A 24,795-nucleotide genomic window follows, 5' to 3' on the forward strand; every position below is an offset into this window, starting at 1 on the left:
CACAATCTGCCTGAATCAGTTGTGTAGGCTCTTCACATTTATACTGTGCTGATGAAGGCAGATTCTGCTCTTTCCATGAACTTTCAGTCTGTGCGTCCAGCTTGACTTAATTTGCCATCTCACATCAGTCATATGCATATCTTATATCTCTATCATACATGTCTTTCTCCTCAGTATTATAACTGAGAGAATGGTTTATTGCCACTCACATCAACAGCACATTCAGCTCCTGAAATACTTGTGTCTGATGATCTGATTGGATACAGATAGTTTTAACCCCAACCACATGAAACCAGATACCTACAGAAGTGCAGGAGATGAGGACTAATAAGAGGTGGTCTGACCACAGGTAAATGCAGCAACTTTTGTAATAGAAGAGCATATGTACATTTTGCATAAATCTGCTGGAACAATATGGCAGTAAAATCTAGGTCTATTTGACAGATGACAAATATGGCCTGATGCCATGTAATCTAAAGCCACGTGTTTCTAGTGGATTCTGCCAGAGAAGTAGGTTGAATGTCTGTTAATCTTCCTCTGTCTAGCTGACAAGTCCCTTCAGCCTTTGAAAAGTCATCTGAACACTCATGCTGCCGGTTTGGTTACTTTATGTGAAAGTTTGAATATCAACAAGCATTATTCATCTTTGTGGCCTCTATTCCCTTCTGGACAGACTGCAGGACTACAGGAGACCATTCTCCCAAATTAGCACAGGCCCACTACCAAACCTCCCAGCACTGATAAATATTATGGTTGCATGTAGAAAGAAGCATCCAAATATATTTCTAACAGGTGTAAATGATCCTCCTAAACCATTAATAGGAATTCTACAGTAACCACAATGTGGTCATGACGCATAGCTGCTGTCAGCAGGGCAGCACTAATCTAAGCAGCAGGGATCCCAGAGGGACAGTTCAGAGGGGACGGACATTGTACAAATACAGGGTTAGTTGTGGTCACATCTCTAACCAAAGGGCAGTGCTGGAGCCAGGCTAGAACTAAACGTACAGTATGTTAGGGAACTAAGAACTGTCCTGGACAGAAAAATAAATAAAATCCAGACAATGTTTTATTTGTGTACAAAAATATATTATATTGGGGGGGAGAAGCTTCATTACATTTGTTTCAACTATAATATTACAAATTCTCCATAAAAAGCATTTTAAATTACAAGCAGTATTTATGTAAAAAAATACAGTCCACTGTATCTTCAAAGTAATATAAAGACATATCAGGCTTTCTAACACGGTGCAGCAGGTTCATATGCTGAGATCAGAGCGTTATTAGGTATGGTCTGCAGCTGGAAACGTCTGCCGTACTGTAACGATACTTCATAAGTCATTTCAGAGATCACACTGGGTGACCAGCTGTACAGTGCTTCACATGCCTGGCAGGGAGGAGAGATACAGAGGTTAGCAAAGTGTGGATGGAATGTGATGCACAGAGCAGGAATGTATATTGCAGTGAACGCTGAGGTGCGCTCTAGTTGTGGAACACACGAGAATACAAGTGAAAGCAACAGGTGCAGTACAAAAGCTATTGAAATAAGTTGACGCTTAGATGTAGGAGCTATTATTGGATGGGGATTGTGGAAATGAGACACCTGTACAGATGATGCAGTTTATGAACAATGCAGGGACATTCAAGATAATTAAACAGGAAATACACCCAGACATGATGTACTTGCATCACTACATTCTACAGGACTGCTAGGCTAGGCTAATGGAAGAGAACAGGGTAAGCATCCTGCATGGATAAGTCTGGAATATTACTAAGTAGATTAATATGGAGAAATTTAAGGAGCCACATTAAAAGTAGGGGGTACTTAGGGTAAGAGAGGGCATTTTCCTTATATATCATGTAACATACACACAGCAGAAAATAACCCTCAGGTCCGTCTTTTCTACCCTCAGTTTTAGTAACAGATTTGTTCTATGTATGTGTGATGTGACCACTCTTACTGTACATGTACTGCCAGAAACCTCATGGACCCAGGGTCACTAAAACAGAATTAACCACTTGACTGGCTTGGTCAGATCACATGCGACCGCGCCGCCCCACTGTGTCCCCCAGTTTTTGACGAGGATATCCATTCTACAGATAATATAATATACAGATAATATAATATTTAAAAATATACTTATTAAAGTATATAGCAAAAATTGTCAGTTAAGTGGTTAATGTAATGGCATATAATGTTGCATAGATTTTATGGTTTCTGGCTACTAAACAATCAGAGTGAATTGCATAATAAACCATATACTACCGGAGGAAATTATTTTATATTAAAAGACTTACTTGCAAGTGTCCTGTCAAGATCTGCAATAAAATCTTCCAGTTCTTTTGTATCTCCAAGTTTAGCTGTGGATATAAAAATACATATTACACCTTTTCAAAGCATCAAGGGTGCTGATATTAGCAAAATGGCAAAGCACACACTCCTTTATAATGGTTATTCCATCATTGACCATAAGCTTTGTTTAAATCCATAATTAGGTTTACTCAGACCATAAGTTACTTAGGACACTGCAAGCCAATCACAGAGACTTTGCAGTGTCCTAAATTGACACACTACAGAGAAGCTCCCCTTTCCTAAAGAGAACGGTCCACCCAGGGATGTCAGAGATTATCCAGACACATCTGGTCATGTATAAAACACTGCTACCTCAGTTAGATGTGTCCTCATACATCACGCCTCAATATTTGAAGCACCGTAATATGCCCGACGTGAGGGAGCCTCCAGGTCCCGTACTGCTCCGCTAGCATCAGGCTTCTTTCTTTGCTGAAAATACACCTTAGACGCAATACAATGTGACTAGTACACACAAGGAGACTGTGCGGAATAATTTGATATACGACACTTGTATGTTATGTGTGACTAAGTCTGTATACAGAGCAGAACAGAACTTGTATTGGAAAAAAGCTATGGCTGCTACACTGTAGCACTTTGTGTACAGATTCAGAGGCTCAGTCGCACACAGATATGCAAGTGTCATACCAAATAAATCAGCACAGTCTCCTCATGCGTCCTACCCATGTTCCAAAGACGCATTTTTTTGGCAAAAAAGATGCCAGACACTAGGAGATTCTCATGCGACCTGGCATGCCAAGAGGGTTATTTGGCGTGACGGCAGCAAAGATATACGAGGACACATCTGTACATTACATAGTTTAGGGTTACAGAGATCATAGTTTCACTTACAAAAAAAAAAACATTTTTTTGAAGAGTTGTTAAAAAGAAACAGTTTCTGTTTTTCTGTGTGTTTTAGTGGGGACAAGAGTAACCACAATACTGCATCATAAGAGTTTCTAGGACCCATTGAAAGATCTGTCATTTAGATCAGCCTGCTGGCTACTGTAATCTAAATATGCTACCGTTTGCAAAGTGTTCAGCTAAACAATGGGTTTCTATGATTGGCAGATAGAATTTTAAAAAAGGTAACAAAAGATGTAATAATCTCAGATTATACCTTTACGTGGAGTCTCTACTGGTGAGGAGTGTGATGGAGAAGAGAGTGTTGGCGAGTTGAGTTTTTCATCACTGAAACTAAAGCTGTTTCTACAAAGTGATTCTGCACCTAAAACAAAAAAAGAAGAATGGTGAGTATAAACCAGGTGCTTCTATTCAGGTTACACAGTTGTGTTATGTACTACAGTTCAGAAACCACCAAACATGCCACAATAGCCAAACAACTTAAACTGCCCACAGTCCATAACAATATATATATATTTTCTAACAAAATTTGAATAAGAAAAAAAATAAAAATAAAACAAAAAACATTAAATAATGATGTAAATATTACAATAGGCAGATACAGAGTACAGCACTCTCTGGACTGCAGTAAGCATATTTCAGAATCTCACATTTTGTTGCTGCAGAGTTATCAATCTGGAACAAGCTGTGCCTGCTGCCTGACTACAGCAGAGACAGTTTTATGTTGGTGATACAATTATTAATAGGAAACCCACCAATTCACTAGAAACTAAGGACGTAACTGAGGCACTTCTTCATTCGTGCCTGGGTGATTACAGTAGTTCTTAGTGAATTGGTAGCCTAAATTTTGGTATAACCCACAAGATTGCCACCTGTGTGAAAGGACAGTTATAGCACAGTATTGCACTGTGAGCGTGGCTAAAGGTTAGGAGACTGTTCCACAACTGATGTCTGCAAACACTCTCTATACCCACTGTTCAGTCGCTGCCCTTGTTTCTCTAGTCCAGTACAGCCAAGACACATTACCAGAACAAGAGCAAAATTACTTGTCAGAGACTGCCAGGAGTAGGGCACCCCATAGAAACAGTTCTAAGCCATAGAAATGTTTTAGGTTTTCATTGAAAGTTTTTATTATTAATACCAGTGTATTATTATTATTATTATTATTATTATTATTATTATTATTAAGGGTAGCAGTTGATTTACCGACGGACACAATACTCAAGGTCATAATCCTGACAGCCATTGACCGACAGTCAAAATACCGACATTCATTATGCAGACATGTTCATCTGAAATTCAGACATGCGTTTTAAGGAATGTTTGCCCCAAAACAGACTTGTTCATACTTTACCATCTCAGTGGACCTGGAGAGGGAATATAATAGTGTGCCGAGGACAGCAAAGCACTGGGCTGAAGCATGGCAAGTGCAGCGAGCCATGCGAGGGGACATGGTACACCTAGACAGTGTCCATGTCGACATATGTCAACACTGACACACACATACATACATACATACATACATACATACATCCCCCCCCCCCCCACACACACACACAAAAAAAACCACATAATGACTCATGTTGGTATTTTGACATGCCGGCATTGCAAATGTTGGTATTCTGACTAGGTCGGCATTTTGAACATGTCGGTATAGTGACCGTAGGCCAATGCCTGTCGGGATTATGACAGTCGGTAAATCATACTGAACCAATTATTATTACTTATGTAATATTCTAGTAGTACAGATGGTGAAAGTAGTTCAAATTCAACCTGAAATGTAATAATTTCAGCAGGAACTGTGAGTTCACCTAAGCTCTTTACTCTTAACGAACTTGTCCTCCTTTAAGTGTCTTGTGAGACATATGCTTATTTTGAAGTTAACTTGGCAAAGTAAAGAAGGAACATTTAAATTAAAGGAAGCCACAGAGGCAGACAGTTATACTTAAAATTGAATGAAAAAGGTTAGCCATAAGTTAAAATAAATATAATTACAGCTGTAGAACAATTTCCTGTGACATAAAACACACAAATTAAGCTGGACTCTGAAATCCAGAGAAGATTTTTTAATGTCAATTTGCTAGAATATAAAACTTTATATTGTCATGGACTTATACTAAATGTTATTCATAAAGTAGCATCATATCAAACTTATTATTGGAACCTTAATATAGGGAATGTGTTGAAGATCTGGATTTGTTAGTTTGTCAGAACTTGGGCAACATATTCAGAAGCTAAAACATGAAGGCCCTACACACTGGCTGACATCACTGCACGATATGAACGATCTCGTTCATTAATGAATGAGATAACGTTCATATCGTGCAGTGTGGAGGCACCAGCGATGAACGATGCGCGGCCCCGCGCTCGTTCATCGCTGGTGCCCCGTCGGCTGTGCATACAGGCCTATATGGACGATCTCATCCATATTTGCCTGCAGGTCTATGGAGCCGTGTGACGGGGGGAGTGAAGTAAGTTCACTCCCCCCGTCACTGCCCCCCCGCCGCCGGGTCGCCCGTCGGCCGTATCCGCCGTCGGGCAGCTCGGCCAATGTGTAGGGCCCATTACAGATTAATCAGTTAGTAATGCCCCAGCTGAGAAACATTGGTTCTAGGTCCCACCCCTTCCTGGCCATTTATAGTTTTGGTCACTGGGGGCACAGCTGACCAACCGCTGTCAGCACCAACTAGTTAAATAACAACAACAACAAGGCACCACAATATTATGCAGTGCTGTACAGCGAATATGTATTTGCACCAGTACCTTGTCATTGAAGCTTACAGTCTAAATTCTGTGTGGGTATCACACAGAAGCCACCTTCGAACTTACATTAAAGAATGAAAATAATTTGATTCCCTTCACAAATCAGGTTTATGCCAATAGGTTTTCATGAACCATTATGAATAAAAAAAAATAAAAAAATAAAACCCCTTGCTAAGAATTGGAAGCATTTTCTGCTTCAACAAACTTATGGCACAACATCAATTAATGAATATTTGTTAAGCTACTTGTTAGACAGCAATGTTCTAAGTAAACAATATTTTGCTTTGTATTTACTGCTCACCCACTTTGGAGTTCCAATACAAAGTATATTAACAAATTGTATCATACATGGTCTACAATTGGTCTATCATCAGATGGGAGATAACACTGTTGCAAGAAGCAAGATAAATTACCTTAAATGGGTTAGGAAGAAGATAATATCAAATAATCTCTCTGAAAAAGTGCAATTTACTTGAAAACTGCAGAATTACTATGACAACTAGAACAAAACATCTTGAGACTGCTATAAACCACATATTTCCTGTCTCTGCAACCATGCTTGGTTCAGCAGCCAGGCACAGGATATAAAAGGTGGTTAAAATGTCATTGTGTATCTTAACATGACCGCTAAGGTCACAGAGAGAGACACACTTGTAACAGTTTAAAACACCTGCAAGTTATAGGCTGCGTTCATGTATCCTCTAAACCTGGGGGGGGGGGGGGGGGATTTGCGTGTCTGGTTCACACTGCTGTACTCATTCCTGGTGCATGATATTCTAATTTAAGCTCTACTGGGATATCTTCTTTTTCAGAGACAGAATTAAATAATACATGTACTCATCTGATCACCTACATGTCACAGCTCAAAGACAACAATAGGGCCAGCAGGAGCACTGAACCCCACCCCTAATAATTCCATCAGCCTTGGCAGGCAGCACATAATGGCATATTTGTGCAGTGGAATCTCCAATCAGAATGACAGACCTCTCTGTGGCTAATGGATGAGGTCATACTCTGGTGCACAACTCAGACATTATCTTTCAGTATGACACAGTAGTTAGAATAAGACTAGTTATACATTGAGATCGCTGATTACAAGACCACCCCAGGCTGAATTACAGGTCAGACACAGAGGTAAGCTACAGCATTAATGATGAAATACATCTTCAGGAATGTGAAACATCAGCTAAAAGTGCTCCTATTAATTGTAGTTTGGAGACAGAAAACAGTATATACTCGAGTATAAGTCATACTTGCCTACTCTCCCGGAATGGCCGGGAGGCTCCCGAAAATCGGGTGACCCTCCCGGCCCTCCGGAAGAGCAGGCAAGTCTCCCGATTTGCGAGGTCCCCCCTGCCCGTCCACCCACTTAGTGTGTAAAGTGGGCGGTCCGGGCAGTCGATGACGCGATTCTTGCTGAATCGCGTCATCATAGCCACGCCCCCTGCAGTGTAATGCCGGTGATCGCGGCATTACAGAGCGGGGCGTGGCTTAGAGGTGTCACTGTGACCCTGCCCTTGCTCCGCCCCATCCCGCCCTTGCTCCACCCCTGTCCCGCCTCCGGTCACCCCCTCCTTTGCAGCACAGCCTCCCCTGCCCGCCCGCTGAGCCGACCTGGCTGCTCTCTCCCGCAGAGAGCAGCCAGAATATCGGTAAGTGTGGTATAAGTCGACCCGAATATAAGCCGATGCACCTAATTTTACCACAAAAACCTGGGAAAACTTATTGATTTGAATATAAGCCTGGGGTGGGAAATGCAGCTCTAGCCGTACACAGCCCTCATACTGCCAGATATGCCCCCCCTCCACTTCCCCCAAGTGCCAATTATGCTCCCCCAGTGCCAGGTCTACGGTAACTTACCCTCCGCCGTTCCCGCGCTGTCTTTTGAAGGAGGGACACGGAGGGCACAGCGCGCGTCTCTCCTGTGTCCCTCATGCGTCTCCAGCAGCCGCGGCGCGTCTGTTAAATGAAGTGCCGGTTCGTGAGCCAATCAGAGCTCACGAACGGATACTTCATTTAATAGACCAGCCGGAGACGCAGGAGGGACACAGGAGAGGCGCGCGCTGTGCCCTCCGTGTCCCTCCTTCCCTGCACTGACTCGAGTATAAACGGTAAGTATCCACAGAGATTTGGTACAGTAGTAGTGCCATCTACTAGCCAAATTCTCTAAAGACAGCAGAATACTTAGAGCTTTACCTGGCTAATTTATTGTGGTCATTCAACTCATTATTTTCTACCTATTAATAGAAAATAAAAGATTTTAAACCTACCGGTAAATCTTTTTCTTCTCCTAGTCCGTAGAGGATGCTGGGGACTCCATAAGGACCATGGGGTATAGACGGGCTCCGCAGGAGACATGGGCACTATAAAGAAGTTTAAAATGGGTGTGCACTGGCTCTTCCCTCTATGCCCCTCCTCCAGACCTCAGTTAGAGAAACTGTGCCCAGAGGAGATGGACAATACGAGGAAAGGATTTTGTAAATCTAAGGGCAAGATTCATACCAGCCCACACCATACAGCCTGGAATATACGCAACCAGTTAACAGTATGAACACAAAACAGTATCAGCTAAAGACTGATCTCAACTGTAACATAACCCTTATGTAAGCAACAACTATATACAAGCCTTGCAGATTTTGTCCGAACTGAGACGGGCGCCCAATATCCTCTACGGACTAGGAGAAAAAGATTTACCGGTAGGTTTAAAATCTTATTTTCTCTTACGTCCTAGAGGATGCTGGGGACTCCGTAAGGACTATGGTGTTTATACCAAAGCTCCAGACAGGATGGGAGAGTGCGGACGACTCTGCAGCACCAACTGAGCAAACGCAAGGTCCTCATCAGCCAGGGTATCAAACTTATAGAACTTTGCAAAAGTGTTTGAACCCGACCAGGTAGCAGCTCTGTAAAGCAGAGACGCCTCGGGAAGCCGCCCAAGAAGAGGCCACCTTCCTAGTGGAATGGGCCTTTACAGAATTTGTTAACGGCAATCCTGCCGTAGAATGAGCCTGCTGGATCGTGTTACAGATCCAGCGACCAATAGTCTGCTTTGAAGCAGGAGCGCCAACTTTGTTGGCAGCATACAGGACAAACAGTGCTTCTGTTCTCCTAACTCGAGCCGTCCTGGCTACATAGATTAAGGCCCTGACTACATCCAGGGACTTGGAATCCTCCAAGTCAGTCGTAGCCACAGGCACCACAATAGGTTGGTTCATATGAAACGAAGAAACCACCTTAGGCAAAAATTGAGGACGAGTCCTCAACTCTGCTCTATCCACATGAAAGGTCAAATAGGGGCTCTTGTGAGACAAGGCCGCCAATTTGGACACCCGCCTTGCAGATGCCAAGGCCAACAACATGACCACCTTGCAAGTGAGAAATTTCAATTCAACAGTTTGAAGAGGTTCAAACCAGTGAGACTTCAGGAACCGTAACACCACGTTACGGTCCCAAGGTGCCACTGGAGGCACAAAAGGAGGCTGGTTGTGCAGCACTCCCTTTACAAAAGTCTGGACTTCTGGGAGAAAAGCCAATTCCTTCTGAAAGAAAATAGACAGGGCCGAAATCTGTACCTCAATGGAGCCTAATTTTAGGCCCATATCCACTCCTGTCTGTAGAAAGTGGAGAAAACGGTCCAGATGGAAATCTTCCGTAGGAGCATTCTTGGCTTCACACCAAGAAACATACTTCCTCCAGACACGGTGATAATGTTTTGCCGTCACCTCCTTCCTAGCCTTTATCAGAGTAGGGATGACTTCCTCCGGAATACCTTCCCCAGCTAGGATTCGGTGTTCAACCGCCATGCCGTCAAACATAACCGCGGTAAGTCTTGCCACATGCAGGGCCCCTGTTGTAACAGGTCCTCCCTGAGAGGAAGAGGCCAGGGATCTTCTGTGAGCATCTCCTGAAGATCTGAATACCAGGCCCTTCGAGGCCAATCTGGAACAATGAGTATTGCTTTTACTCTTTTTTTTGTCGTATGATTCTCAATATTTTTGAGATGAGAGGAAGAGGGGGGAACACCTAGACCGATTGAAACACCCAAGATGTCACCAGGGCGTCCACCGCTACTGCCTGAGGGTCCCTTGACCTGGCACAATACCTCCGAAGCTTCTTGTTGAGGCGTGACGCCATCATGTCTATGTGAGGAATTCCCTAAAGACTTGTTATCTCTGTAAAAACTTCTTGATGAAGTCCCCACTCTCCTGGATGGAGTCTGCTTCCCAATTGTCCACTCCCGGAATGAAGACCGCTGACAGAGCGCTTACGTGATTTTCCGCCCAGCGAAGAATCCTGGTGGCTTCCGCCATTGCCACTCTGCTCCTTGTCCCGCCTTGGCGGTTTACATGAGCCACGGCTGTGACGTTGTCTGATTGAATCAGAACCGGTAGGTGGCGGAGAAGATCCTCCGCTTGTCGTAGGCCGTTGTATATGGCCCTTAATTCCAGTATGTTGATGTGTAGACAAGCCTCCTGGCTTGACCATAGCCCCTGAAAATTTTGCCCTCATGTGACTGCCCCCCATCCTCGGAGGCTCGCGTCCGTGGTCACCAGAACCCAGTCCTGAATGCCGAACCTGCGACCCTCTAGAAGGTGAGCACTTTGCAGCCACCACAAGAGAGACACCCTGGCCCTGGGGGACAGGCTTATCTTCTGATGTATTAGTAGATGGGACCCGGACCACTTGTCCAGGAGGTCCCACTGAAACGTCCTTGCATGAAACCTGCCGAAGGGGATGGCCTCGTAGGCTGCCACCATTTTTCCCAGAACTCGAGTGCATTGATGAACAGACACTCTTTTTGGTTTTAGCAAGTCTCTGACCATGTTCTGGAGGGCCTGGGCTTTTTCCATCGGGAGAAAACCCTCTTCTGTTCCATGTCCAGAATCATGCCTAGGAATGATAGTCGAGTCGTTGGAATCAATTGTGACTTTGTCAGATTGAGAACCCAACCGTGTTGTTGTAGCACTCTCAGGGAGAGCGACACGCTCATCTGCAATTGATCTCCCGATCTTGCTTTTATCAGGAGATCGCCCAAGTACGGGATAATTGTGACTCCCTGCCCGTGGAGGAGCACCATCATTTCCGCCATTACCTTGGTGAAAATCCTCTGGGCCGTGGAAAGCCAAAACAGCAACGTCTGAAACTGGTAATGACAGTCCTGTACATCTCAGGTACGCCTGATGAGGAGGATATATGGGGACATGAAGGTATGCATCCTTTATGTCGACTGACACCATAAAATCCCCCCCTTCCAGACTGGAGATCTCAGCCCTGAGCAATTCCATTTGGAATTTGAACTTTTTTTTTTTTTTTTTTTTTAAGTACAGGTTTAGGGATTTTAGATTTAAAACAGGTCTGACCGAGCCATCTGGCTTTGGGACCACGAACAGGGTCGAATAGTACCCTTTCCCTTGTTGGACTAGGGGAACCTTGACAATCACTTGCTGTTGACAAAGCCTTTGAATTGCAGCCAACACTACTTCCCTCTCTGGGGAAGAAGCTGGCAAGGCCGACTTGAAAAATCGGCAAGGGGGCACCTCTTCGAATTCCAGTTTGTATCCCCAGACCTGGCTGAAGAGTCGAAGACGTGCCCCCACCGGTGCGGACTCCCTCAGTGGAGCCCCAGCGTCATGCGGTGGATTTAGTAGAAGCCGGGGAGGACTTCTGCTCCTAGGAACTAGCCGAAGCAGGTGTTCTCTTCCCTCTACCCTTACCTCTGGCGAGGAAGGATGAGCTTCGACCTCTTCTGGACTTATGCGACTGAAATGACTGCATCTGATATTGTGGAGTTTTCTTTTGCTGTGGGGGGAACAAAAGGCAAAAAAGTAGATTTACCCACGGTAGCTGTGGCAACCAGGTCCGCAAGACCTTCCCCAAATAAAACTTCACCTTTGTATAGTAAAACCTCCATATGCTTCTTTGAATCTGCATCACCCGTCCATTGGCGGGTCCACAGGGCTCGCCTAGCAGAAGTCGCCATGGCGTTGGCTCTCGAACCTAGCAGCCCAACGTCTCTTTGAGCGTCTCTCATATATAAGACTGCGTCTTTAATGTGCCCTAAGGTCAATAAAATGGTATCAAGGTCAGCTGACAAGGTATCTGTCCAAGCTGCAACTGCGCTACATACCCATGCTCATGCTATAGCCGGTCTGAGTAAAGCACCCGTATGTGTATAAATAGATTTTAAGGTAGTTTCCTGTCTGCGATCAGCAGGATCCTTGAGGGCTGCCGTGTCTGGAGACGGTAGCGCCACCTTCTTAGACAGGCGCGTTAAAGCCTTGTCCACCCTGGGTGAGGATTCCCAGCGTACCCTGTCCTGTGCTGGGAAAGGATACGCCATAAGAATCCTCTTGGGAATCTGCAGTTTTTTGTCCGGAGTTTCCCAAGCTTTTTCAAATAACTCATTTAGCTCATGAGACGGGGGAAAGATTACCTCATGTTTCTTTTCCTTATACATGCGCACCCTCGTGTCAGGGACAGAGGGGTCCTCAGTGATATGCAAAACGTCTTTTATTGCAATAATCATATAATGAATACTTTTGGCCACCCTTGGGTGTAACCTCGCCTCATATAGTCAACACTGGAGTCAGAATCCGTGTCGGTATCAGTGTCTGCCATTTGGGATAGGGGACGCTTTTGAGACCCGGAAGTGCCCTGAGACACAGTCCAATCCGTGGATTGACTCCCTGCCTTTTCCCTGGACTCCCCAATCATGAGTCGGCGTTGCCGACGGAGACACCACAATCATCTGCTCCACCTCCTCCTTAGATGAGCCTTCCGCTTCAGACATGCCGACACCCCCACATACACAGGGATATATCTATAAGGAGACAGTTCCCCACTAAGAAAAAAAAAAAAGGTTACGGGGAGTGTGTACCCCGTTAAATCGGGCGCTAGTAAAGTATATTTAAAAAACACCTGATAAAGAATATATTAAAATATATATATATATATATATATATATATATATATATATATATATATATATATATATATATATATATATATATATATATATATATATATATCTTGTAATAGCAGCTCCTAACGGGCAACTGGGTGCCTTAATCAAAGGTATATGGTTTAATGTTCAATAAAAAAACATTAAAGGAGCGCTGGTATCAAATAAAAAAGCATTTAATAGTAAATATGGTGGAAACAACCACTTTGAGTAATTATTGGAAGTTTAAAAACAAAAATAGTGCAAATACATATACATATATAAGTATATTTCACATTCACAGTGGATGAATTTAGCTAAAAAACGGCTTATGAGCCCATTATGTAGTTGCAGTCCACAATCATAGAATAAGCTGGTTGCTTTCCGTACTGTTGGGGGGTGTAAAAATAGTCTCAACAATTTAATTTGAAATCTGTTGTTAGGTTTAGAACGAAAAGTTGGATTGCAATTGCTCACCCCTGGTGATAGGATCCGTTCTCACCCGTTATTATAAGCGCTGGTTCCCGTCGATAGCAATCAGCGGAGGTAGCTCTCAGCATCTGACGATGGCTGTGTCAGGATGTCCAGAAAGGAGAGTCATGCAGACAGCGTAATACCTCGGCAGAACGGGGCCTTTTCAAGCACAGCGGGGGTTTATTTGGCAGAGAATTATTCCAGTTGGGTGATAAGAGAACGTCCAGGGATCCCCAGTCTCAGAGACGGAAAGTCTATGGAGATCTCCAGCAGTGGACACAGCCATCGTCAGATGCTGAGAGCTACCTCCGCTGATTGCTATCGACGGGAACCAGCGCTTATAATAACGGGTGAGAACGGATCCTATCACCAGGGGGTGAGCAATTGCAATCCAACTTTTCGTTCTAAACCTAACAGATTTCAAATTAAATTGTTGAGACTATTTTTACACCCCCCAACAGTACGGAAAGCAACCAGCTTATTCTATGATTGTGGACTGCAACTACATAATGGGCTCATAAGCCGTTTTTTAGCTAAACTCATCCACTGTGAATGTGAAATATACTTGTATATGCACTATTTTTGTTTTTAAACTTCCAATAATTACTCAAAGTGGTTGTTTCCACCATATTTACTATTAAATGCTTTTTTATTTGATACCAGCGCTCCTTTAATGTTTTTTATTGAACATTAAACCAGTTCCCCACTAAGGCCCTTGGGAGAGGGAGAGGGAGAGGGAGAGGGAGAGGGAGAGGGAGAGGGAGAGGGAGAGGGAGAGGGAGAGGGAGAGGGAGAGGGAGAGAGAGAGAGAGAGAGAGAGAGAGAGAGAGAGAGAGAGAATGCCAGCACACACCCAGCGCCAACTGACACTGGAAACAGAATTCCCAGATAATAGCGCTTTTATATATAATAAATCGTGTAATACACTCACTGCGCCTTACAAGTGCCCCCCCCTCTTCCGTCTTTTCAGCGCTGTGTCACCGTTTTCAGCAGGGGAGAGTCCGGGGAGCCAGCTTCTCTGGAGCCAAATGCCGAACAGATGCTGGGTGAGGCGCTGAGCGGCGGATGCTGTCGGGGACGTGCTGCAGAAATCAGTCTCTGTTCGTGATGGTTAGCTGGATGCCAAGCAGAATGTCAAGCAATGTAATCAGACGGATTGCTTGACGCGTTTCTCAGCCTCAATCCTGGGGCTGTTTCCTCAGAAGTACCGCCTCTAGAGCCCCTGGTCTCCTTTATACTCCTCTGCTTCCTTAATTGGCAATACACCTGTACAGTGCAGCGGCGGTCAGAAGACGATTCGGGCCCGGTGGCAGGATTATATTCCGCTTTGGGTGGTTGCTTGGACCACCAGCCGAGTGGGGAATCTGTGCGTCGGTCGGGGTTCCAACCTCCTCTATTTCACCGGGTGTTGGGATTCTGGCATCTGTATCCTGACCTCTGGGATCCTGGCAGCCGGCAACATGATTGGCTCCTTCAAAACAGCATCAAAAGATACTTAATGACATTGGCTGTATGTTTGTAGCTGTTGTCCTGCTGCAGAATACATTTGGAGCCAATCAGATACTTCGAGGTTGGAACCCCGACCGACGCACAGATTCCCCACTCGGCTGGTGGTCCAAGCAACCACCCAAAGCGGAATATAATCCTGCCACCGGGCCCGAAGCGTCTTCTGACCGCTGCTGCACTGTACAGGTGTATTGCCAATTAAGGAAGCAGAGGAGTATAAAGGAGACCAGGGGCTCTAGAGGCGGTACTTCTGAGGAAACAGCCCCAGGATTGAGGCTGAGAAACGCGTCAAGCAATCCGTCTGATTACATTGCTCGACATTCTGCTTGGCATCCAGCTAACCATCACGAACAGAGACTGATTTCTGCAGCACGTCCCAGACAGCATCCGCCGCTCAGCGCCTCACCCAGCATCTGTTCGGCATTTGGCTCACCGCACCAAACGGAGATTCAGCTTATGACAGCTAGCAGTATGCTCCAGGTGAAGCTTGATGGAAAGTGGTGAGAGCATTATAGCCTTTGAATTTTTATGCCGATCTGAATGAGACTGAGCGTTTTATCTATTATTTCTCACAAGCCCTGCACATTCTATTGCAGTGTCCCAGAGCGGGCAGCCGGCGCCCTACGGACATAACACAATTTATGCAATGGGCAACAATTGTGTTAAGTATAATAACAGACTCCAAAATAGCGTCACATGCTTAATCTGTTATTGTGCAATTATAAGCTTCATAAGAAAAGCTGATCAATTCTGGACGGCATTATTGAGAAATAAGAGCTAAATAGGGATTTCACAAATAATGGAGCGGATGACATCAATGTGAATAATCCCCTATATACATCACGGACGAACTTTTAAACCCTCTACCAATATATGGTTTCAAGTGTTTCAATCAGCCCACGCGTGGAGCTTACTCTAAGGAATTCCTGTTAATCACAAGAGTTACCATACATTATATAAAGGGTAGATTGATACATTGTTCCAAAGGAGACCTTAGTGAGGAATACAAATTGTTACATGTTTTGATGTGTTGCTGCTAAAAGATTTTTTAAAGTCACAGGATGTTTAGGCTTTATCATAATTTTTATATATGAATAAGGTCATTTTTAATAAAATATATTAATACTTTAGTGACAGCGCTTCTCTCTGTGGTTTTTATTAATTTTTGTTTTTTGAGGCTCAGCACCTCAAATAAGTGAAGCTGCAGTCAGTATTAATATCATCAGTGTCTCATAGCCAGTACACCAGCGCCTACTTATATTTCTAAGAAGCAGAGCCTATCACTTAAGTAGGTCTGCTTCTCTCTCCTCAGTCCCACGATGCAGGGAGCCTGTTGCCAGCAGTGCTCCCTGAAACTCAGGAGAGCTCCCCTGTAGTGCACCCAATCTCCTCTGGGCACAGGATCTAACTGAGGTCTGGAGGTAGGGCATAGAGGGAGGAGCCAGTGCACACCCATTATAAAGTTCTTTATAGTGCCCATGTCTCCTGCAGAGCTCGTCTATACCCTATGGTCCTTACGGAGTTCCCAGCATCCTCTAGGACGTAAGAGAAAAGGACATGAGTTCATCCAGCGTACTGAAGACATAGGGTAGTGGTCAACCTGAGCATAAAAGGCCATTAACAAGATTCTAAACCAGAAGGACTTTCCTGAGAAAGCCGCAATGGCGAAAAGAAATTCTAGAGCCTATAATAATGACTGCAGATATAACAGCTCATGTCTATGAGAAATGTCTCCAGAGTTATTCATTTAGTCACAAACCAACAGTAATATGGGAAAGGTAAGAGTCAATTACACAATAAAACCACTATTTTGTATCCTATCCATTGTATAAGCCACTTCCAAAATGTTAGCTGTCCTACATCAGCTTGATTTCTTTATTAAAGGGCATAGAACCTCATGCAAATTTCTATGATTAGCTAAGGGCCTCCATAGCAGAAGAGTACAGCTCAGAGCAGAGGGTGCCCCGAGATTGGATGACAATGTCGCGCAATTACCTCATATCCACCTTGGCATTGTCAAAGCTCCTCCCTGAGTATGTCTCTGTGTTGATGGGAGTGACTCACATTCATGTTAACAAGGTTTGTCTATGCAGGAAAATTGTTCTCCTGCACAAGACCAGTCAATGGGGGGGGGGGGGGGGGGGGGGGAATTCAAATGTTATCACACCCCTGATCTCCCATCTAAAGTGACGGGAGATAGCAGGGCGATATTCAAATACCTCCACTTATTGCACCCATTACACTTGGGTTTAGGCACGCAAAGCACCTAAACACGACTAAAGTAATGGGCGAGAGCATGAGAAGACCCGTTTGGGCGGCCCCGGTGGTAGAGAGCTGAAATTAACTTGTCGTGCCCGTCGGCAGCAACATTAGAATAGCTGCCGGCGGCACGATCACAGGCGGGAGGGGGCATTTGAATCTGACCCAGTGTATTGTATTGTCATATAAATATATTTCAGGTAACTAAGCTTCTGTACTTTATTTTGTATTACTTAATTCCTTTAACAGATATACCAGGAATTGGCATTTAATATGCAGTTAACAGATCATCAACTAAACATTACTTAGGATGTAAGTCAGATATGCCAAATCATAGAGACCTGTGAATGCAATCTTACATACTTTATGATAAAACTTATTTCAAATTAGTTACTAGCCTGTCAAAATGACAGACCATCATAACAGTATTGGCAGAGCCAGTGGCTGTGTGTGCCCAAATAGAAAAACACTTGAATTGCTCTGTCGGGCGCCATCGCACACAACACATGAATTCCGCCCATAGAGGTGAGCAGCAGCATTACCCTTTTATTATACAGAATGTCAAGCACATTTAATATGAAATAATTCATACGTAAAATCTGTCTTTCTAAAATAGCTACTTGCATTTTAGTTATCAGGTTCCATTGTGATTTCAATCACGCAAAGGAGATTTAACAGGACACTGGGGGTAATTCCAAGTTGATCGCAGCAGGATTTTTGATAGCAATTGGGCAAAACCATGTGCACTGCAGGGGGGGCAGATATAACATGTGCAGAAAGAGTTAGATTTGGGTAGGTTATTTTGTTTCTGTGCAGGGTAAATACTGGCTGCTTTATTTTTACACTGCAAATTAGATTGCAGATTGAACACACCCCACCCAAATCTAACTCTCTGCACGTTATATCTGCCTCCCCTGCAGTGCACATGGTTTTGCCCAATTGCTAACAAAAATCCTGCTGCGATCAACTTGGAATTACCCCCACTGTTCATTTAAGTGCTTTGGGGGTTTAACAAAAAGCACCAATAGAAGATTTTCTACATCTGCATATCACAGCAACAGAAAATGTCCCATCACCTTAAAAAGGTATCAGAGTCGCCGAGCTATGCTCCTCTCGCCGGTGGGGGTACTGGCCCAGCAGCTGTAAGCTCAGAGGTCTCCTCCGCTGGTCACCTGGATACCTGACCCAGTATAGTAGAGTTCTACATGCCCAGCCATGCCAGCCTTCTAGTGCAGATTCTTCAATATTTAGATCATTAAAAAATTATTTGATAGTAACATAACATGAAAAAATGCTTTAATTAAGTATTTATTCCGTTTATCGCCACAGTCATCTTCTAAGACTGCTATAGTGAACTGAGGGTTACTACAGTATTGGGTCCTCCTCAATCCTACCTAAATAAGTTTCCCCATATTTTGCTTTGGGAAGTTATTACCAGTACCCACCGGATACTGTAGGTTCTGCCTGGTTTGGGGCTTGGCAAAAGAGCCATCTTTATTCCTATGATAAATAGACTACAGAGTTACAATCTCTATATAAGTTACCATGACGCTGTTCTGATGCAGCAATTTAATTAATTAATACTATATAGTTGCATCCCCTCACTTGCCATATTCACCCCCTTCTTGTCCTATCCCACTGAATCTATAGGGTGTGTCCAGCCCTTGTAGATGGTGAAGGAGGACACCAACTAAAGACGGCAGTTTTATGGACAACAACAACAAATTGGACAAAACTTCTGAAGTGAAAAAACCTGCTTTTAGGGCACGGAGGACTAGAACAGCCGCCATAGTTGCTCACTTTCTGAGTCGGAGATTCCACTGTCACTGATACTAGCACTGCTCCTCCTCTTCATGGTCCGCAGGTGCTCATCATATCGGAATCGCCTCTTGTTGAAAGGAGAGGAGAAATCTTCTAACACCGCATCAAACTCACACAACACAGCATTTAAATCATCGTCTTCAAGGAAGGCAGCTGAGAACAGAACAGTAAGAAACAGTTACGTATTACTCCACTATTACAACACATCCACGTGTACGCCTGTCACATCTCACACAGAACACTGACCACCACTTGTCGTTAACAACCCTAACAGGCCCAGTCTTAGAGACAGATTAGATCAGTTTCAGCAGAACAACAACTACGTATTTCTTTCGGTTTACCAATGAACCACTCGACAATCAAAATGCTGTCACTAAGAATGCCGATAATTACAGAGCTGAGCTATTATCGTCCGAACTGTGAAATCACCACAATCGCACTGCGCCAAGGTACCCTAGCGTTGCCGCTTGCAGTGAGATTTAGTCGCAAAGTGATTGACAGTCAGGGACTATTTAGGGGATGTAATGGGGAGTGTGCACCAAAAACGCAGGTAACAACCATTTTCAGTGCGTTTGTCCCTAGCCTACATCTGTGACCCCGTATGCAGAAAACATGGCACCTGTGTCTTAGTACCACTGCATTCTGCGCAACCACAGGGTTTACACTTATGGAAGGATCTGCGACCGCCGCTGCGTGTTTGTACATAGTTGCTTGGGGTCCCAGTACATTTCCAGTGCAGCTGTGACATTAGCATATTATAGCATGATAACTGCTTTAAAGAACGCAGCTGCAATTGCATTAGCGACCACATCGGAATCGGGCCCAGTGTGAGGTTGTAGTCCTGTGAATAATGCAATTTAACAGTGCTAACTTGACAACATCAAACATGATGCCTTATGGGCCCTACACACTTGGCGACATACACGGGCGATATGAACGACATCTCTCATAAGTGAACTATATATCGTTCATGTCGTTTAGTGTGTAGGCACCAACGATGCGCGTCCCTTCATCGTTGGCTTTCCCTCGTTTAGCAGAGCAAGCCTATTTGGACGATGAACGTTAATCGTTGAAAACGAAAATCGACCAAATCGGAAACATCGCCAAGTGTGTAGGTCCAATTACCATTACATTTGAAGCTTTAAAGCAGACGCTGTTAACATGCTTTAAATTGCATTATTTACAGGTCGGAGTTACAGGTTCCCCCTCTCAGTGTCTGCATTTTGATGGCCAAACTCTCATACCAATCCCTTACACTTTCACCACCCATTGCTGCCTTTGGGAAATACTTCCACATCTTTGATACAACCAGCCAAATGACATGCTCGCTCTTGTGTCATAGTTATGCTTTAGGTCCGTAATATTGTATAAACATCAATGTGTGCTGCTTAAAACGATGACTGGAGCAATGTATAGGGTCACTTGAATAATATCAGCCAGCACACCATGGCAATCTGATTTGTATAAAGAAACATCATCCTGAAAATGATGTGAGCATAAAACCACTGAATGAGTCACGGTCTATTACAGGGTTTGGTAATTCTGCAAAGATGTGCTCATGTCATTTTAAGACCATGATTAGTTTTCAAGACTTTCCCTTAGCTGCCCCCTCACTCAAACAGCCACCAGACTGGCACAGAACTGTAACTAAGCTGGCAGCACCAGTCTCTTCCAATGTGGGTACTTGCTCACAATAAAAGCATTAGCAGGAGGCTGGGAACAAAAGACAGAGAAAGCCTCTTTAGCAAAACACAACTCCCCAGGAACAGCAGAAGAGACACTGAATAGCACATCTGCTATGACAGCAACATGCAGAGATATGGAGTGCACAGGCTACAGCTATACAATTATTCCAAATCATTTAATAAAGAAAGAAAGAGCAAAGCTTAGTATCCCATGGCTCCCCTGTACCAAATGAAAATGCAAAGTGTTAGCACTACAAGTGCCAGAATGCCATAACAGTAGTTTTTCAGCAGCTTTAGGAGACTGCAGGTTGCAGCTTGTTGTAGGACTACAAATCTCAGCCACAAGATGGCAAATCACTGCAACTTTAGTTTTACCACTACAGAAGAACCAAATATTACCCTACGCACATACAAATGCAAACCATTTCATCAAGAATAATAATAAGAGGCCTCATGCTCATTGCCTGTGAATAGTACACCAATCTATGAACCAGTAACAGCAGTCCTGCTGGCACTGAAGTTAATAAGATTTGTGCAGGTTTTGGAACAGTCTGTGACTGAAGCAGTTACATATCACACAGCCAGATAACAGGACCAGTTATATATCACAGTCTGTTGGACGTGGACCAGACCAGATACAAATCATACAGACAGGTGGCTGAACCAGTTACATATGTGGACCAGGCCTGTTACATAGCACACATCCAGGTGACAAGACCCATTACATATCACACAACCACTTGTACATGGACCAAACCATTTCATAGCAAACAGGTGACCAGACTCATTACATATAACAGTCAGGTACACGTGGACCAGACCCATTGCATATCATGCAGCCAAGTGACCGGACCCATTACATTTACATATCACGCAGCCAGGTGAGTGGTCTTATCACATATTAAACAGCCAAGTAACCAGAACCATCACAGATCATGCCGCCAGGTGACTGGTCAGGTCCCATATCCCACAGCCAGGTGACCGGTCCTGTCACATACCTGTATCACGCACCCAGGTGACCGAATCCATTACATATCACAGTTAGATTACCAGACCAGTTACATATTACAGGTGATCAAACCGCTTACATATCACTCGGTCAGGTGACAGGACCCATGTCATATCACATGGCCAGGTGACCCAGTTATTTACATATCACGCACCCAGGTGACCAGACCCACACATATCATGCACCCAGCAGGACCAGTCCAGTTACATATCACACAGTCAGGTGGAGTGAATACTGGGACAGTACAGCGAGTTACACTAGTGATGTGTTGCAGGTGGTACTGCGTGCGACAATAAGGCTAACCACTGATCCACAGGCTCCAGCATAGCAGCAACCAGTACGGCACAGTGCATTGGAAAAGTTGCACTTGGGATCCCCTCTTACCTCTTCTGGATGTCTTCACTGTCGGGGACTTCATGGCTCTAAGTCAATAAAATAAGAAATAGTAAAGGATGCAGCCCGGGAGTCCCTCAGTAGATGCGCTGCCACACTATAGTCTCCCTGCACCGTATACCCCGGGTACAGCTCTGTCTAATGCTGAGCACTGCCGCTGATGCTTTATGTGCTGCCCTCCACAGGGCGCTGACGTCACGATGGGCGGGGCAGAAAAGTACTATTCATTGATGTCAGTAGTAAGAAGACAGCTAGGAGGTCGTGTGATCTTCCTATGTGCCGCTAGAGGGCGCGAATCGCATAGAAGCATTGCTGTCAGGTGTCTCCCACACTTTGCAATATAGAATAATATAGTTCACTTGTGGTCTTTAGTTTTAACCATTTAACTGGCTAATATTCTTTTCCCAAAATGTCTCCAAAATTGACGATTTTTTAATGCTCCAGTATTGTAAATAATAACTAAAGTTTTAAACCTGTTTCAGTATAATTTTTTTTAACAGACATGCAGTCATTCTCATAATTTGATCATTTGAAAAATCCCCAATTTTGGGGACATTTTGAAAAAAACAACAACTTTCATACAGTTGAAAACAACTACTGGCGTACTTCCTGGTGCTGGGTGCACCGCATGCTCATCCCTACATCATCATATCATGCGCTCACGGGGTGGTGCGGGTTACAGGGTGTAGTGCCACCCTGGTACAGCACTGTTGCACATTCCAGGCCCACCTGCCAGTGACTGAGCTTGGGCTGCAGGAAGATTGTCCTTCTGCAGCTGTGGGTGAGTGATCCTATTAGATGGCTCTTCTGTACCACTACCATGGCAGGGAGGAGGAACGTTTGGGGAGGTTGCAGTGGCAATAAATGGGCGACCCGTGTGTGCAGAACACAGCTGCATCTAGAAGATTCAGTGGGGGATATTCAATTTGAAAAGTCGGTTGGGTTTCTGTTTTTGTCCTGTCTATTAGAAAAATTGAATACCGCCCAGTGTATAGTCTTATGCTGGCCATACACAGTCGGATCAAACTCAGTAATCGGTCTATCTGTCTGATGGCGAGTATGGGCCTAATTCAGATCTGATCGCTGGCCTGCGTTTTTTGCTGCCCTGCATTCAGATAGTCACCGCCTACAGGGGAAAGGTTAAATCACTGTGCAAGTGTGCGATCGCATGTGTAGCAGAGCTGCACAAACTGATTTTCTACAGTCTCTGCGCAGCACAGAACTTACTCTTCCCGTGTGATTGATTCCTGCTGATCGGGGCCGGAACTGACATCAGACACCCTCCCTGAAAACACTTCCTGTTAATCACCTTGCGAACGCCCGTGCGTTCGGATATTTCGCACCATCCGGTCGTTAGGTGCCGATGTCTGTTGCTGTTGTACGACGTGCTGGCGCATTGCGGTGCATACACATGTGCAGTTCATGCGCCCAGGGTCGTAACTACCTGTGTGCCAGGTGTGCCTGACACACAGCACAGTTGCCCTGAGGGCGTAACTATGTGCCTGACACAACAGCACAGTTGCCCTGAGGGCGTAACGGCCAGCCGGCATGTAATGAGTCAAATTGACTCATTACATGCCGCCTCTGCTGTGTGCACCGTGCTGTGGAGGAGAGAGCAGCACTGGAGGCAGCGGAGAAGGAGGAGGAGGGATGGGGACTAGAACCGCAGCAGCGCTCTGTCATTGGGTAGTAAAGCGCCGCTGCAGCTATCCCCTCTCCTTCCGTATTGGCTGCCACGCGCTGCTGTGGATGCTGGGATGCGGTCCCTTCATTCCAGCATCCACAGCAGCGACGGGCAGCCAATACGGAAGGAGAGGGGACAGCTGCAGCGGTGCTTACTACCAATTAAATAGCGCTGCTGCGGCTTCAGTCCTCCTCACTCCTCCTCCTTCTCCCCTGCCTCCGGAGCTGCCAGCACGAGGAGCCTGACTGCCAGCGGGAGAGATGGTAAGTCTCTCTCTCTCTCTCTCTCTCTTTCTGTCTTTCTCTCTCTCTCTGTGTCTCTATCTTGTCTGCCGTTATGTGTAAAAAGGGGGACTGTGCCTGCCGCAATGTGTAAAAGGGGGACTGGCTGCCATTATGTGTAAAAAGGGGGACGCTGTCTGCCGCAATGTGTAAAAAGGGGGACTGGCTGCCGTTATGTGTAAAAAGTGGGACTGTGCCTGCTGCAATGTGTAAAAAGGGGGACTGGGCTGCCGTTATGTGTAAAAAGGGGGACGCTGTCTGCCGCAATGTGTAAAAAGGAGGACTGGCTGCCGTTATGTGTAAAAAGGGGGACTGTGCCTGCCGTAATGTGTAAAAAGGGGGACGCTGTCTGCCGTAATGTGTAAAAAGGGGATGCTGTCTGCCGTAACGTGTAAAAAAGTGCATGCTGTCTGCCGTAATGTGTAAAAAAGGGGGACGCTGTCTGCCGTAATGTGTAAAAAAGGGGATGCTGTCTGCCGTAATGTGTAAAAAGGGGACGCTGTCTGCCGTAATGTGTAAAAAGAGGACGCTGTCTGCTGTAATGTGTAAAAAGGGTCTCTACCTGGTGTAGTGGTGGCTACTGTGCAGCGTAATTTGAATAATGGAGACTACTGTGCACCATAGTATGGATTGGTATTATTTTGTGACCACGGCCCCTTCCCCATGAAGCCACGCCCCCTATATATTTTTGCACGCCTACGGCGCGCACTGCCCCTATCTTGCATGGGGGGGGCGCCAATGCCGTTTCTTGCACACAGCGCTAAAA

The 24,795-nt window shown here is 44.9% G+C and overlaps 1 protein-coding gene across 1 annotated transcript; it reads right to left on the minus strand.

Moving 5' to 3' along the window:
• Positions 1 to 1,051: 1,051 nt before the first annotated feature.
• Positions 1,052 to 22,218, minus strand: RGCC (regulator of cell cycle). Its single transcript, XM_063952876.1, has 5 exons — positions 22,056 to 22,218; positions 18,957 to 19,130; positions 3,471 to 3,578; positions 2,299 to 2,361; positions 1,052 to 1,387 (listed from the first exon to the last, which is right to left on the minus strand). Exons 1-5 carry the CDS (start codon positions 22,087 to 22,089, stop codon positions 1,380 to 1,382), a joined length of 387 nt encoding a protein of 128 aa, XP_063808946.1. The 5' UTR covers positions 22,090 to 22,218; the 3' UTR covers positions 1,052 to 1,379.
• Positions 22,219 to 24,795: the final 2,577 nt, after the last annotated feature.

This window comes from Pseudophryne corroboree, chromosome 2 (assembly GCF_028390025.1).
Source record: "Pseudophryne corroboree isolate aPseCor3 chromosome 2, aPseCor3.hap2, whole genome shotgun sequence".
Classification (NCBI taxonomy): Eukaryota; Metazoa; Chordata; class Amphibia; order Anura; family Myobatrachidae; genus Pseudophryne; species Pseudophryne corroboree.

Bases quoted from the DNA above. Each gene is read 5' to 3' on its own strand.
- RGCC (XM_063952876.1), bottom strand. From the start codon at position 22,089: ATGAAGTCCCCGACAGTGAAGACATCCAGAAGAG. The intron at 3,579-18,956 runs GTGAGCAACTAT...TTTTTGTTTTAG, and splicing joins TGGAATCTCCGACTCAGAAA to GTGCAGAATCACTTTGTAGA. The intron at 2,362-3,470 runs GTATAATCTGAG...TTATATCCACAG, and splicing joins AGTAGAGACTCCACGTAAAG to CTAAACTTGGAGATACAAAA.